The 13,181-nt window shown below is 34.6% G+C and overlaps 1 protein-coding gene across 4 annotated transcripts in view; it reads right to left on the reverse strand.

Moving 5' to 3' along the window:
• Positions 1-846: 846 nt before the first annotated feature.
• Positions 847-13,181, reverse strand: part of ABCB1 (ATP binding cassette subfamily B member 1) — a 55,935-nt gene continuing 43,600 nt past the window's right edge. For all 4 annotated transcript variants that reach the window (XM_032181527.1, XM_032181529.1, XM_032181528.1 and 1 more), the window contains 7 exons: positions 9,630-9,730; positions 7,737-7,877; positions 7,018-7,174; positions 6,352-6,549; positions 4,774-4,980; positions 3,093-3,239; positions 847-2,291 (listed from right to left, as the gene is read on the reverse strand). In XM_032181527.1, the coding sequence (XP_032037418.1) occupies positions 2,085-2,291; positions 3,093-3,239; positions 4,774-4,980; positions 6,352-6,549; positions 7,018-7,174; positions 7,737-7,877; positions 9,630-9,730 (1,158 nt within the window). In that variant the 3' untranslated portion in view covers positions 847-2,084. The remainder of the gene's footprint in view (positions 2,292-3,092; positions 3,240-4,773; positions 4,981-6,351; positions 6,550-7,017; positions 7,175-7,736; positions 7,878-9,629; positions 9,731-13,181) is intronic.

Below are 13,181 nucleotides of genomic sequence, written 5' to 3' on the forward strand. Positions count from 1 at the left end.
AGAATGCAGTAGGAAAAGCCACCTAGACCTAAAACAGTTTATTTTGGGAGCACTCTTTTGAATACCAGCAGGAGGCCTGTCAGACTGTTGAACTTACTTGCTTCATTTTTCCAACAATCAGTGGCACGTGCTTGAAAAGTTATTAGGATTGCAGAGGAGGTGTCAATGTTGATAATTCTCTGAAGTTTTGCTCCAAAGCTAACAAGGTAAGAGGCAGAAAGATGATGCAAGGAATGCATGAAAAAAGACTTCCACATTATGTTCTTCCAGAAAAGTAACTAGTGTAGGTGTTTGCAACTGTTGCAAACACTCAACAGAACCTAGACAGGTGAAGAAAGGCGTATTACTTCAGAATAATGATATATATATATGAGGGTGTCAAGAGACTCTTAGATCACTCCAGGGGGTATCCTATCAACATGTACAAATACCTGAAGGGAGAAGCGAAAAAGACAGTCAGGTTCTTTTCAGTGGTTGCTGGTGCCAGGAGAGGAGTCAATGGACACAAACTGAAATACAGGAGGTTCTCTCTCAACATCAGGAAACACTTTACTGTGCATGTGACTGAGCACTGGCACAGGTTGCCCAGAGAGATTTCCAGAAGATGCCCTGGGCAACCCGCTCTGGGTGACCCTGCATGAGCAGGGGTTGTACTAAATAATGTCTAGAGGTTTCTTCCAACCTTAACTGTTCTGTGATTCCTAATCCAAATATGCAAAATCTTATCATCAAAAAATCAAAACCCACAAATAACTAGTTTTTGTTTGTTTGTTTGTTTTAAATAAGTATTTAATCCAATTATATTTTTGCTCGAATCCTCAAATTATAATGCTAAGGATTATCAATTCCCTTCTTGCAACTGCAAGTGTAACTTACTACTGTTGTAGTACAGACCAAGAGTCTCATGGTTCTCTCATCCATGGTTCCCACTCATGGATGAGAACCTTATTGTTTCAGGTAATAGGAAACAAAATTGTTCATCAAATTGGAGTTCATTCATACAGGCACACAAGAAAACAGGTAAGTGATTCAAGATTAATACAATGAAACTGCATTAATCAGCATTCTGGAGAGTGTTATTAGTACATTGATCAGCTTAATTGTATCAGCAGTTTGTGTGCATAAGTATCTACGTGTAGATAGACAAATCATACTTAAAAATCTCAGGGAATCAGAAATTGCTGTGACGGAAGCATGAAAGACTGATTAATCAGGCCAGTTTTAAACTTTAAAACAAAACTTTACTGCAGTTATTCATTAACAATACACATTGCTAATGGTTAGTTCTTAATAATTATTAATTGCTGTTACTACATATTAAAAACAGTTAGACCTTAATAGTCATATCCTAAATTAGCAATTAATATACAATGTCACAGAGCTGATGCTGTGTAATTATAATTTCTTATCTTCTGCTTTTTTTCTGTATTATATTTAAAGCAGTCCTTTCCCAGCTCTTAAAGTCATAATTCTTCAATGACTAGTAACTGACCATCAGTGAGGTACTTATAGTTCTGGGACCTTTGTTTTCAACCTGTGCTCATATTTTCAAGACTTTTGCAGTCATCCATCCCAGACTACAGCTCCACATCATAACAAGAAACATCTGGCATCAAGCTTCAGCTGACCTTCAAGATCTCATAAATTGATAATGAGCCTAATAGGACAGAACTGGAGTCCTACACAGTCAGCATAAGGCACAGTGAGGATAAGGCTGAAGGCTTGTTCCTAGCAGTAGCAATATGGTTTCTAATGAGTACAAACATGATTACATACTGTATACCAGACCTGCCTGAATACCTAGATTAGCTAGAGTTCAAAGCAAGCTAATAATTAAATTTGGCTCAGCATGCTTCTACTTTTATAGGTGTAATAGGTCTCTGCTTTGGCCAGGTAGTAAAGCAGTTTGCATAATGAAAGCTGGTAAGGAGAAACTAGTACAAATTCACTTATTATTTGTTGTTTTCATAGGATTTATAAAAGGTGCTTTGTTTTGGAGGAAGAAGTATCAAGACTGGCTAGTAATACTAATGTAGTGTTGAAATAATTACAGTGACACTTCAGAGATAAGCACTGCCTTTAATTTACATGTTGCACGACCCACTTTGAACATTGACCAGAGAATAGTAGATGCCTTTTTCAGCCAGGAGCTGCTGATGAGTCCCTTGCTCTACGACCTTGCCGTTCTGGATCACGGCAATCTTGTCAGCATTCTGGATGGTGGACAGGCGGTGAGCTATCACGATGCAGGTGCGACCTTCCCTGGCTTTATCCAGCGCTTCCTGGACAATCTGCACAATGAACAAACCAAAAGGTTAATTACTCAAGCAGTTGTAGTACTTAAACTGCTGTACTGAGAGAAAGGGGGTATCTGTGGGTTTAGCTTCTTGTTTTAGATTCAGTCTGTATTGGCAAGTAGTCAAAACTGTTATAACAAATGATATCGTGATAGCTAAGACAACAACGTGCCACCAAGCACGTTATTGATATGCATGGTGGGAGAAGAAGAGAAAACAGTCATAGATTGTTCAGGGAGGTTCTGACTGGATATAAGAAAACATTTACTGCAAGGATGGTTATGTATTGTAATAGGGACCCAAGAGAGCATGTTGAATCTCTTTGGAGGTTTTCAAGGACCTTCTTGGACACAGCAATAAGCCACCTGTTTTGAATTCAGTATAGACCCTTGTGTGAAGAGGAGGTTTGACCTCCAGAGATCCCTTCCATGACTGATTAATTATATACGGGAATTAAGTCAGCAATTGGTTTCTGGCAGTATCCTCAAACTCTTCAGTTTCTGAAATTTGTTTCTCCTGGTTCAATTTTGACTACCATTTCCAATTGAAGCCTAAAGAATTACAGGCAGAGAAATGTTTTCTTCACTGCTACTTCAATCTGCTTACTGCCATAAAGTTATGAAGAGAATGGTATTTTGTGAGGAGTAGGACCTTTATATTGTTTATCAGTAGTATACATATGTGATTTACATAAAATAACATATTTCCAGCTTTGGGCTTTGATCTGTGGGAATGAAAACAATAATCACAATACAAATGTGTTTAGATTCCATTCCCACCCCACAACCAAGTTACCTTTTCACTTTCTGTGTCCAAGGCAGATGTAGCTTCATCCAGTAGCAGAATTTGGGGCTTACGCACAAGAGCTCGGGCAATAGCGATGCGTTGTTTCTGACCACCAGAAAGCTGAGTTCCCTTGTCTCCTACACGGGTATTGTATTTCTAGAAACAATACATAAAGTTCAGTATATGAATGCAAATCAATCTCAAATTTATTCAAGCATATTGACCCTGCCAACAGCCATCTATAAACTGTGTACTCCCTGACAACATCTCTCTGAAACAAGATGACCAAAACAGCTATCCACCACATATCTACAGATTGTTCGCTAGGAGACTTCTTAAAGCAATGACACCTGCAATGTTGGAGAGCAACACTATTCTCAGTCAGGAGATAGGACACCAGAAAGTCTATGACTGGGGATAAAACCTGACCTTAAACACTCCTAACCAGTTATTCTAAACCATACTTATTCATCCTGAAAAAATAATAATGTATAAGATGTATCAGTTAAAGGGCAAATTATGTGCTTTATATAGACATAGATATTTATACACTATAACTATATATGTGTACTATGGCTTTGGACAGTTATATTTTTAATTTAGATATCTCAGGGTGGATTGGTCAAGCCTCTGGACAAACTCATGTAGGTCATAGTCTGTGGTATTTTACATATTTTGTTGTAGAAAGCACCAAAATTTTATGAGACAGCATTATATATCACAAAATTTCTTTACACAGTTTTGGAAACAGCAGATCTGATAAGAGTCATTAGAAACTAAAAACGATCGGCAAAAAAAAGAAAAGAGTTTTCACTGCTGTATTTTTTTTTCAAGCAAAGCAAAAAGCACCTTGGTGACTTGAAGTTAAGCTGCACATATATTACTTTATACAGCTTGCAATTAAGCTGGCAAACTCCTTGCTTTGGGAAGTTTTGGAAACTACAACTTGACATACATTAAAAAATGATTTGTCAGACTTATAGAAGAAAAATCAGTTGAAAACCATTAAATAATAAAACATCTTCTGTCGTAGGAAGTTCCCAAGTCATGGTTTAGGTAAAGTTAGATAAAAATTCAGGGTAAATGTCATTAAATGTTTAGCCTTTTGTATACTTATTTGTAGATATATCTTGACGGTAACTGTCTGGGACTAAAGTCTGTGCACAAGAGACATTTGAAACAGAATATTCATTCTTACATGTGTTGGTAAGATGTATATGAAATACCTTCTTAGTCATTTTTGAATTGTAAGAATATTAGAAATGTAAATTCTGACTATGTATAACTGTAAGAAACACATATGATTAATCTGATTTGCATAAGAATCTTTGTCAGTCTAGCTGCATCTTCTGCATATACTTAAGATAAAAAGGAGCTTAAAAAGAAATTATTGACTTAAAAAAAGCAAGAAAATAAACAACAGACTTCCAGCTCTCGATTAGCTATAATTAAGCTGTTTGGTTGTTTTTCTGATATCTTAAAAGTTCAGCTCTCCACCTGACAATGGAGTCTCCCAGAAAAAAAAGAAAAAAAAAAAAAAAAAGAAAAAAGTATGGTAAATATGATTAAAAAAGATAAGATCAGGGAATCTCAGAGAATTATTGCATCTCAGGAAATCACAAATGGATGCAATTTTTCTTCACCACAGGTCCTCTCCAGTTCTGAGTAGGAGAAAAAAAGTATAACTTACATCTGGCAGAGAGTCAATGAAAGAATGAATATTGGCTTCTTTTGCTGCGCTAACAATTTCCTCACGTGGTACTTCCCGACTGTTATCTCCATATGCGATGTTTTCAGCAATAGTGCAGTCAAACAGGATTGGCTCTTGGGAGACGATACCAATGTGAGATCTAAGCCACTGGATATTTACTGTCTTTGCATTTTTGTCATCAAACACCTGAGAAATCAAACATTTTAAATTTCAATCACATGGACATATGCGTATTTGAGACTGCACATTCACACACACACAAATTGTGCAATTGCAGCTCTTTCCTTATAGATACCAGATTGAGAGCCCACATAATTCCTTCCCCTCCTTCTCCTCAAGGAGATCCTCAATTTTTCTAATGACTGTTATATACAGGAGATTATAGTCCCTTCTGCTTTCTCAGTTCTTTTCTTTGCTTCAAGATTTCATCAGGATTTTGAAGACAGCAAAAGATAGAATATGCTGGGGCTGCTTCAAAGAACTTTGAATAAAGTTCTTTCATTTCTTCCTTCCATGGAAAAAAACTTTCTTTTATTTTGCATATATGTTCCCAATAAAGGAACAGATGGGCAGTAGTATTCCATTTAAAAAAAAAAAAAAAAAAAAAAAAAGGACTTGGATTCATTCATTCGTACATTTCTAAACTGAGTATGCATACAATCCTAAATTTAACGGTGATGTGATGCCTGACAGTGGAGTAATTTACTGCTGGAGATGTCCTGAAGATGTCGTTTGCTGCCTTTTTTTTTTTCTTGACAACTCTGCAGCCCTTCTGCTAAATTTTGCTACTCAGTTATCATTGTCTGTTAGATAAACACCAACACACACACACACACACACATATATATATATATTTTTTTTTTAACTGAGTAGATCAGTTTCGTAAATATACCATTCTTATCAATCTGACCACAAATGTACCAGGAGACCCAGTATCTCTGAGCACATTAACATCAAAGAGAAGCTGGCAATAAGTGATAGTGTAAAATGGAAAAGTAATTGCAAAGTTGCCATATGAGTAGTGCAGGAAACTAGACAAATTTCAAATCAAAACTATTAAAAACATTTATGAACATCTAGCACTTGGTAAGTGGTTATACTCTGAAAGATACTTCTGACAAGTAAAAATGATGGTAAAAGTGATTTTCATCAATGTTCACTGTTTTAGGAAAGAACACAGATGGAAAATTCTATTACTATATTATACAGTAGTAGTTATACATATTTAATAACCTTTAAAGTGTTTTAACATAGTGCTTTAAAACCTTAGGTAATTCATTCTGAATTCAAAGCATTATTTCCACTGCCATTATTAGGCTGTGGATTGGGCATATTTTTACCACAGAGATTTTATTTCATTAATTCAATATAAAGTGGGTAATTGGGACTTTTTTCATTATATCACATCATCACATTTATACAAAAGAACCCAAACAATGTCTTTAGCATTAAAAATATTTTTAGAAGGACTCAAAGTATCTGTTATACTTTATCACATCACATAAAATAAACATACCTTCACTTAACATATTGACATATTTTCACAAAAATACTTACAATTTCTCCACTGAGTGGATCATAAAATCTCTCAAGCAGCTGAACAACAGTGCTCTTTCCACATCCACTGCTACCAACAAGAGCAAGTGTTTGTCCTTTTTCTACTTTTAGATTCAAACCTTGGAGGATTCTGACCTCTGGTCTGTTTGGGTAGTTAAATTTCACATCTTTGATCGTTGTGTTTCCCCCAAATGTTTCCTATAATTGAAACAGTATCACTGTTAGATCTTTAAGAAAATTTTACAGATGGCAAATAATTCAAATAGAATTGTAGAAGTCATCTTTTTTTTTTTTTTTTTTCTTCCCACTGAAATCTGTAGGGTTTTGCATTTGCTGCAATGCTGACTATAGCTCTGTGGTCTGAATCTTTATGAAAATATAAAATCAAAGTATAGCACTGAATTATTTTTGAAAATGCTTGTAATTCTGCTGGTTGAATTCCAGATGAGTTGTAACTTAAGACCAGATTTTCAAAACAAGTAACCTTTAAGACAGTGTGGGGTAATAACTGGTCTCACAATAGAGAACTGGGCCCATGTTGTGTTTGGGTAAAGTGTCAAGAACACACTGAGATAAGGAGGCAGTCAGAAGGAGAAGGAAAATAAGTTTAAAGAAGAGTCCATAGTGTCAATAAATAATATTGTCCATTACACATTGCTTACTTACAGGCTTTTCTCCTTCCTCACTGTAACTGTCTATTAAGGGTACTCTTTCAAATAGCACAAACAAGTGGGCTGCTGATATCTTGGCTTTGGCATAGTCTGGCGCAAAAGAGCTGCTTTGTCCGAGTGCCATTGCACCAAATACAACAGCTGAAAACACTCTGTAAAAGAAATAAGAAACAAAGCTTAATAGACAATGGAGAAAGAAACAATGGAAATGGGACTGCAGTCAACTTTTTCTTTTACTGGAGAAAAAGGAGGTTAAATTTAAAAAGAATAAAGTAGTAACCACCTATTATAACTTTAATTACTCATTTAGTTCTAGAAGTTTGTTTTTACCCTCTTTTAATGAAGCGAGATAAGCAAGCTTCCATTCAAAATTCAGTGTTTTCTTTACTTATTAACACTAATTTATTTAATTATTAATACTAGTTAACTATTGAATCTCAACTGGGACAAGGAGGAAAGTGGTCAATGAACAGCAACATTGGTATAATTCTACTATTGCTGTGGTTTCCCTCTACAGTTCAATGACCCTTGGGAGACAGTGATTCGTTTTTAAAGTATCAAGTGACAATGTGCTTTGTAATACACTGTCACTGCATTTAAGTAAAGAAGAAGAAAAATCTGCCTATTTTCTCATAGCATAGGTTCTTGAGATCTTTATGTAGCAAACAAAAATCTTTGAACTGACAGAAAAAATATTGCAAAAGAGATACTTACAAAAATACACTATTAGGTTTCATGTGTCCATTTACCACTAGATAGGCACCAAACCGGAAACAGCCAGCATAGGTAAAAAACATCATTGCTTGGGAAAGGGCAAAACAAAATCCAAATATATGTGCCTTCTTCACAGAATTTCTGTAAGAAAGAATGCATATTTTCATAAAAATGTGCAATTGTACTAAAGTCTTAGTATGCAAAAAAAACAGTGAATTGACTTCAGATGGTGCTGCCTTGAACGAAACTGCACTCTTGCTTAAATAGTGTAATCTCCTATTAGACTGCGTCCAAGTTAGTTTTGTTTCCAGAATTTTATTTACTTCCAAGAACAGTTGGGAATATTGGTGTAAAAAAAGGTGACACCTTAGCTGCTATGACTATTACCTTACCATCTCATAGTTTGAGTGTTAAAACACTTTACAGTTCAGACCATTACTACTGCATTACATAAAAAAAAAAAAAAAAAAAAAAAGTAAAGATCAGAATTGTTAGCTCACCTTCATCTAAAGCCAAATTTTTGTGATGTTTTTTCTTTACTTGCAATTTTAGGTTAACTATGTAACAAAGGTGTTGAACCTTTTGCAATATTATATACTTGCAAATCTGTTTCTTTTCAATTTAAGCAGTTAAAATTCCTCTCTCAGGTAAGATTAAGCCTGCATGTATGATGCAGAAATGAGATTTTGGATGATAAAACTATGCCTTTATCTAAAATAAGGCAGAGAGAAAATTTTTGATTAATATAAATTTTTACCAGTTAAAAGAAATAAAAGATTTTAATTATATTGATACCATTCCTAGGTCTCAACTGTATGTTTCCTTCTGGAGAAGAAAATAAATAAATAGATAAATAAATAAAAATTAAAAAAAATAAAAAAGCAAAACAAAAAAACAGGAGCCAGATTCACAGGTATGCTTTTTTGATAGAGAGGCTGTTGTGACTTCTCCTTTATATAGCTTATTTGTGCATTCATCTGAGATAACAGAAGACCTAAGCTCAGTTTTTATAAAATACAAATGCTTTCACCAATCAGTGGTTAAACATGCACTGAAACTTTAACTGAAAAACATGTCCTGTTTCCTGAAGAAAAAGTTGACGATACTTAGTACAACAACATTAAGATGAATGTCTTGGAGAAATCCCATAAATGTAAATCCTGAGAATGGTTAGGTACTGTCCTGCAATTTGTTGGATATAGGTTGAATATCTTCTTTCACAGGTTGTTAGATAAACCTCAATTATTATGGCAGGTGTATTAGAAACATCCCTTCTTGTTTGTCTCCTATCACATATGCTGTCACTTCCTTCACTTTTCTCATGGCTATGTGAGAATTAAACATTTTAACATTTCATCATAGAACAAATAAAAGTTTAGTTGACGATATCTTTTTTTTGTTTGTTTGTTTCATTTTAAGACTTTTTAATTTTATCTTAGTTCAAGGAGTTTTTGGTTTTTTTTTAGTCACAAACCAGTAAGTAATTATTTAAATGTTTTCAATCCTATTCAAGCTTTCAGAAGTGGCATAATGAAATACTCAATTTGCATAGAAAGATTTTAATTAAATACCTGAAACTTCTTAGGTTGGAGGTTGGATTAGATGACTTCCAAAGTTTACTTAAAACTAATTTTTTTTTTCAAACCAAGTGATATTTCTGTAGAAGATACCAATATTACCACAGAAAATTAATTAATCAAAGTACACAAACTACTATGTTTTCTAGTGACAGCCTTTGTTAATAAAAAATCAAAATCTTGTCAGTAACTTTAAGGTGAGAATACCCTAAATAAATAACTCTAACAAAAATTGCTAGTACAAGTAAATATTTGTAATTTATTCTATAATTAAAATATAGTTAGCATTCTTTACTTTACTTCTTTCTTTTTATACCTGTAAGGTACATGCAAATGTTCTCCATACATATATTCAAATTTTCTTTCTCTGGTCAAACTAACAACAGTTCGAATATTTTCTATGGCTTCTGTGGCAATCTGCAATAGAAACACAAATGTTTTAACTGGAAGTTAAGATCATGTTGTGGTTCCTTATTGTAATTTAATAGAAGTCTACTAGAGTATAGTTTGATAATTTTTATAATTGTTATTAAAATCATTGACCTTTCATATCAAAAGTAATTTTTTACTTTTTTATTTTTATGTTGGCGAGATTTTCAGATGATACTCAGGATTTTCTGATAAGATTACTCTAGTGTTCTCCAAACAGGTGGTGAAACCTGCTGGACACCAGTGACAATTATGGATATTAGATGAGAAAAATGGCAGTTTAACATTCAACTTTGAGTCCACTAAATGTGGACTGTATTATATGAATGTCTGGGTTATTTATATGTCAAGGGCTTAACTTAGATCTCAGCAGTAAATATTTGATCTCATCAATAACATCTTCTTTAAACTTTCAGATTCTTCAGACTTGAGTCATTTGCACACACAAAGGTATCTAGAAACTTTTCAAGGCAATGGACACCTAGATGGGAGCAATTGAATTAAGGCCTTTATGTAATCTCTTGCGTCTATGTAGGTGCCCATAAAGTCTTCTTCAATGGCCACACAGTGAGGCTAGAAAGCTGTATGGTCAATTCAGTCCAAATGCATGTAGTAGAAGACAATTCTTAGAAACGGACAGTAGGAAACATCTGGAATAAACACATCTTAGACACCAGAGCTAGTGCTCTATTTACCTCTGCTTGAAACAATGGGCTTGAGTCCATGACCCACATACTGCCTCCAGTGCAATGGTGTGTTGGGCATTCCAGGCAGCCTCAACTGCTATTGCTGAGAGGGCAAGGATTCTCACACATACTGTATTATATCTGACAATCCTATATGGATAGAAGTCTTCAGTACCCTAACCTAATGCATCTCAAATGGTGTTAAACACCTAGGTTCTATTCAGTTGCCCAGCAGCCTCATTTCTAAGGATGGATAGGATGGTCTGATAGGTAGCAGATCTCTCTCATTTGTGTAAATATTATACAAATTCACAGCAAGTGATTTTCAGCACTGAATTTCTATTTATGCTTGGGGTTTCCCCACTGGCGTAGTGAGGCCCCTGATTCTTTGCAACTCAATATCTGAGACCATGGGATTTTTTTTTATTTTTTTATTTTTTTCCCTAACAGACTGATAATATTTTTAACATCTTAAAACTTCAAGCTCAATAGTAACATTATTTTATATTGAATTTTAGAAAGCATAGATATGCATTTATTCTGTATGTTACTGTTACTACATTTGCTGCATTATATGGCTTACATTTTTCATAAAGCTCTTTGAGAACCAGTACTTTGAAACACTGTGTTTCTCTGGAGCTAGTTCCCTGAACCCCGTCCATTTCCAGGTTGTGCCTGCAATGTTCTTGTTCTGTGCAAAGATTTCTAAACAGAGGACTCATGCCAAAAGCAGGATGGAAGCTTCAGGGTGAAGCATAAGCACTTCTAAAAAGTTATTGTATTGTAACAGAATGAAATTTTGTTCTGAAAAGTGATTCTGTATATTATGCCTCATAGGACACTGGATTTATCTTATGTCACCATACAGTTCAGATGCCTGCAGTTTAAAGCAGGAGAGCAAATAACCTCAGTACCCCACTACTTATATCTAATATAAATCAAAATACAGACCTGGAAGCATTTTTTTTTCCCCATGAACTATTACCACAGACTTTAAAACTGCAGTACTATTATCTTTGTCCTAAAATATAAGGATATAATTGTCTGATAGCCTCAGGATACTACATGTATAACTTGTGTTTGACAATTTGCTATAAAAAATTTATTGATTTGAATGTAATACACAATGCTAATGATAACAAAGAAATGAAATAGATTTTATTCTTCTTAGTTATATTGTCTCATCAAGATTCAAAGGAGTAGTCATGTAGTATTCTTAGTAACACAAGTTTAGCAAGATTTTTCAGAAAGCAAATTGTCCAGGTAAAACCCTGTTTTCACTGAAGAAAACTGATTTTATATATTCTTGTAATTGAACAAAATGCCTGTGGTCTAGTGCTTGCTTGCCCTGAGAGGGAAAACTCATACACTGCTAAGAAAACTAAGTATTTTCTCAAGCACTGACAAAAATCATTAGTTTTTGTACCACCTGTGCTAATGTTTTCACAGTCTGGTAAATGAGGAAATTCTCCAGGACTGATTTCAAGAATTATCAATCTTTTTCCTGTCATATCTTAAAACAAACAAATAAATAAATAAATAAATGCACAACAATTAGAAAGAAGAAGCAGAAGAAAAAGGAAAGGAAATGCATTCTTTGGCTTATACTTAAAAGCCCATGTCCATCATTACACAGAATTTCCTGTTGATTTGGAGGGCCAAAGACGTTTCTGAACAACTTAACTGACAGACATGATGGAGGGAAATAAAATAAATTCAGTAAATAGGAGTTACTAGGGGGATTCAGATCCAGGTTAAGACACCTGTCTTTAAGTGTCTAAGCCACCAATTCACATAGCCTCTTTCTCCAGGATCATTAATTGAAGTGGGTAGGAGCAAAATTCAGTCGCCCACATGTAGGTGTATTTTGCCATCAAAGATGCTCTAGGATACCCAGAACATTTGGGAAAGCTGTAGCAGACATGACACAGAACACAGAGTAGACCCATATGCTTCTGAAATGGCAGCTGGAGGTCTCTGATACCCTGGCATCTCCAATAACTGTGGGAACATTATACTGCTAGCATGTCTGCAGACACATACATTTAATCTGAAGATTAATACCATATGCCTGTCCTTAGATAAATGACTCTTCTCAACAACTTTTGAAAACAGTAAGACATACAAAGGAAGATTACAAAAGTTTTACCTTGAAGAAAGTAAATACCAGGGAAGCGATGAAATAGTTGTTCTGTCCCAAAAGGATTTTTGGAATGAAGTGACATTAAACGCCTTCCTCTAATTTCTTAAACAAAAGCCTAGCTTTCTTGTTTTTCAACTTTCATCTTCCTCTTCCATTCAAGAAACAAATGTATAGCAGACAGATTCAGAAACCAGTGGATATACACATATTATCCCTGCAAGCATTAGTAAGAGGAAAGAAAACAAAGAAAATAAAAAGAGCAGTATAATATAGATAAGACAGATGACATGCTGAAAACAGGAGGCAAGAAAATGAAAAGAAAAAAAGAATGTCAAAATGAAGAGTGCTGCAAAATAAGGAAAACAGGAGACGATCACGACAGGAAAAAGAATGTTCCTGAGCAGTGCTTAGCATATTCTGGGGTTTATCAATTACAAAAATAACTATCAGTTAATTATATAAGCCTTCACTTATTATTGAAGAGCTGTTATGTTCTGTTGGCCTACTAGTGTAACTATAGAATCTGGCCATCTCTGGAAGTTACATATTATGATATCTTTTGTATTTGGAAGCAATATATCCATTATCAGTGGCTTGGTAAACATGACTG

The sequence above is a fragment of the Aythya fuligula genome, chromosome 2 (assembly GCF_009819795.1).
Source record: "Aythya fuligula isolate bAytFul2 chromosome 2, bAytFul2.pri, whole genome shotgun sequence".
Lineage (NCBI taxonomy): Eukaryota > Metazoa > Chordata > Aves > Anseriformes > Anatidae > Aythya > Aythya fuligula.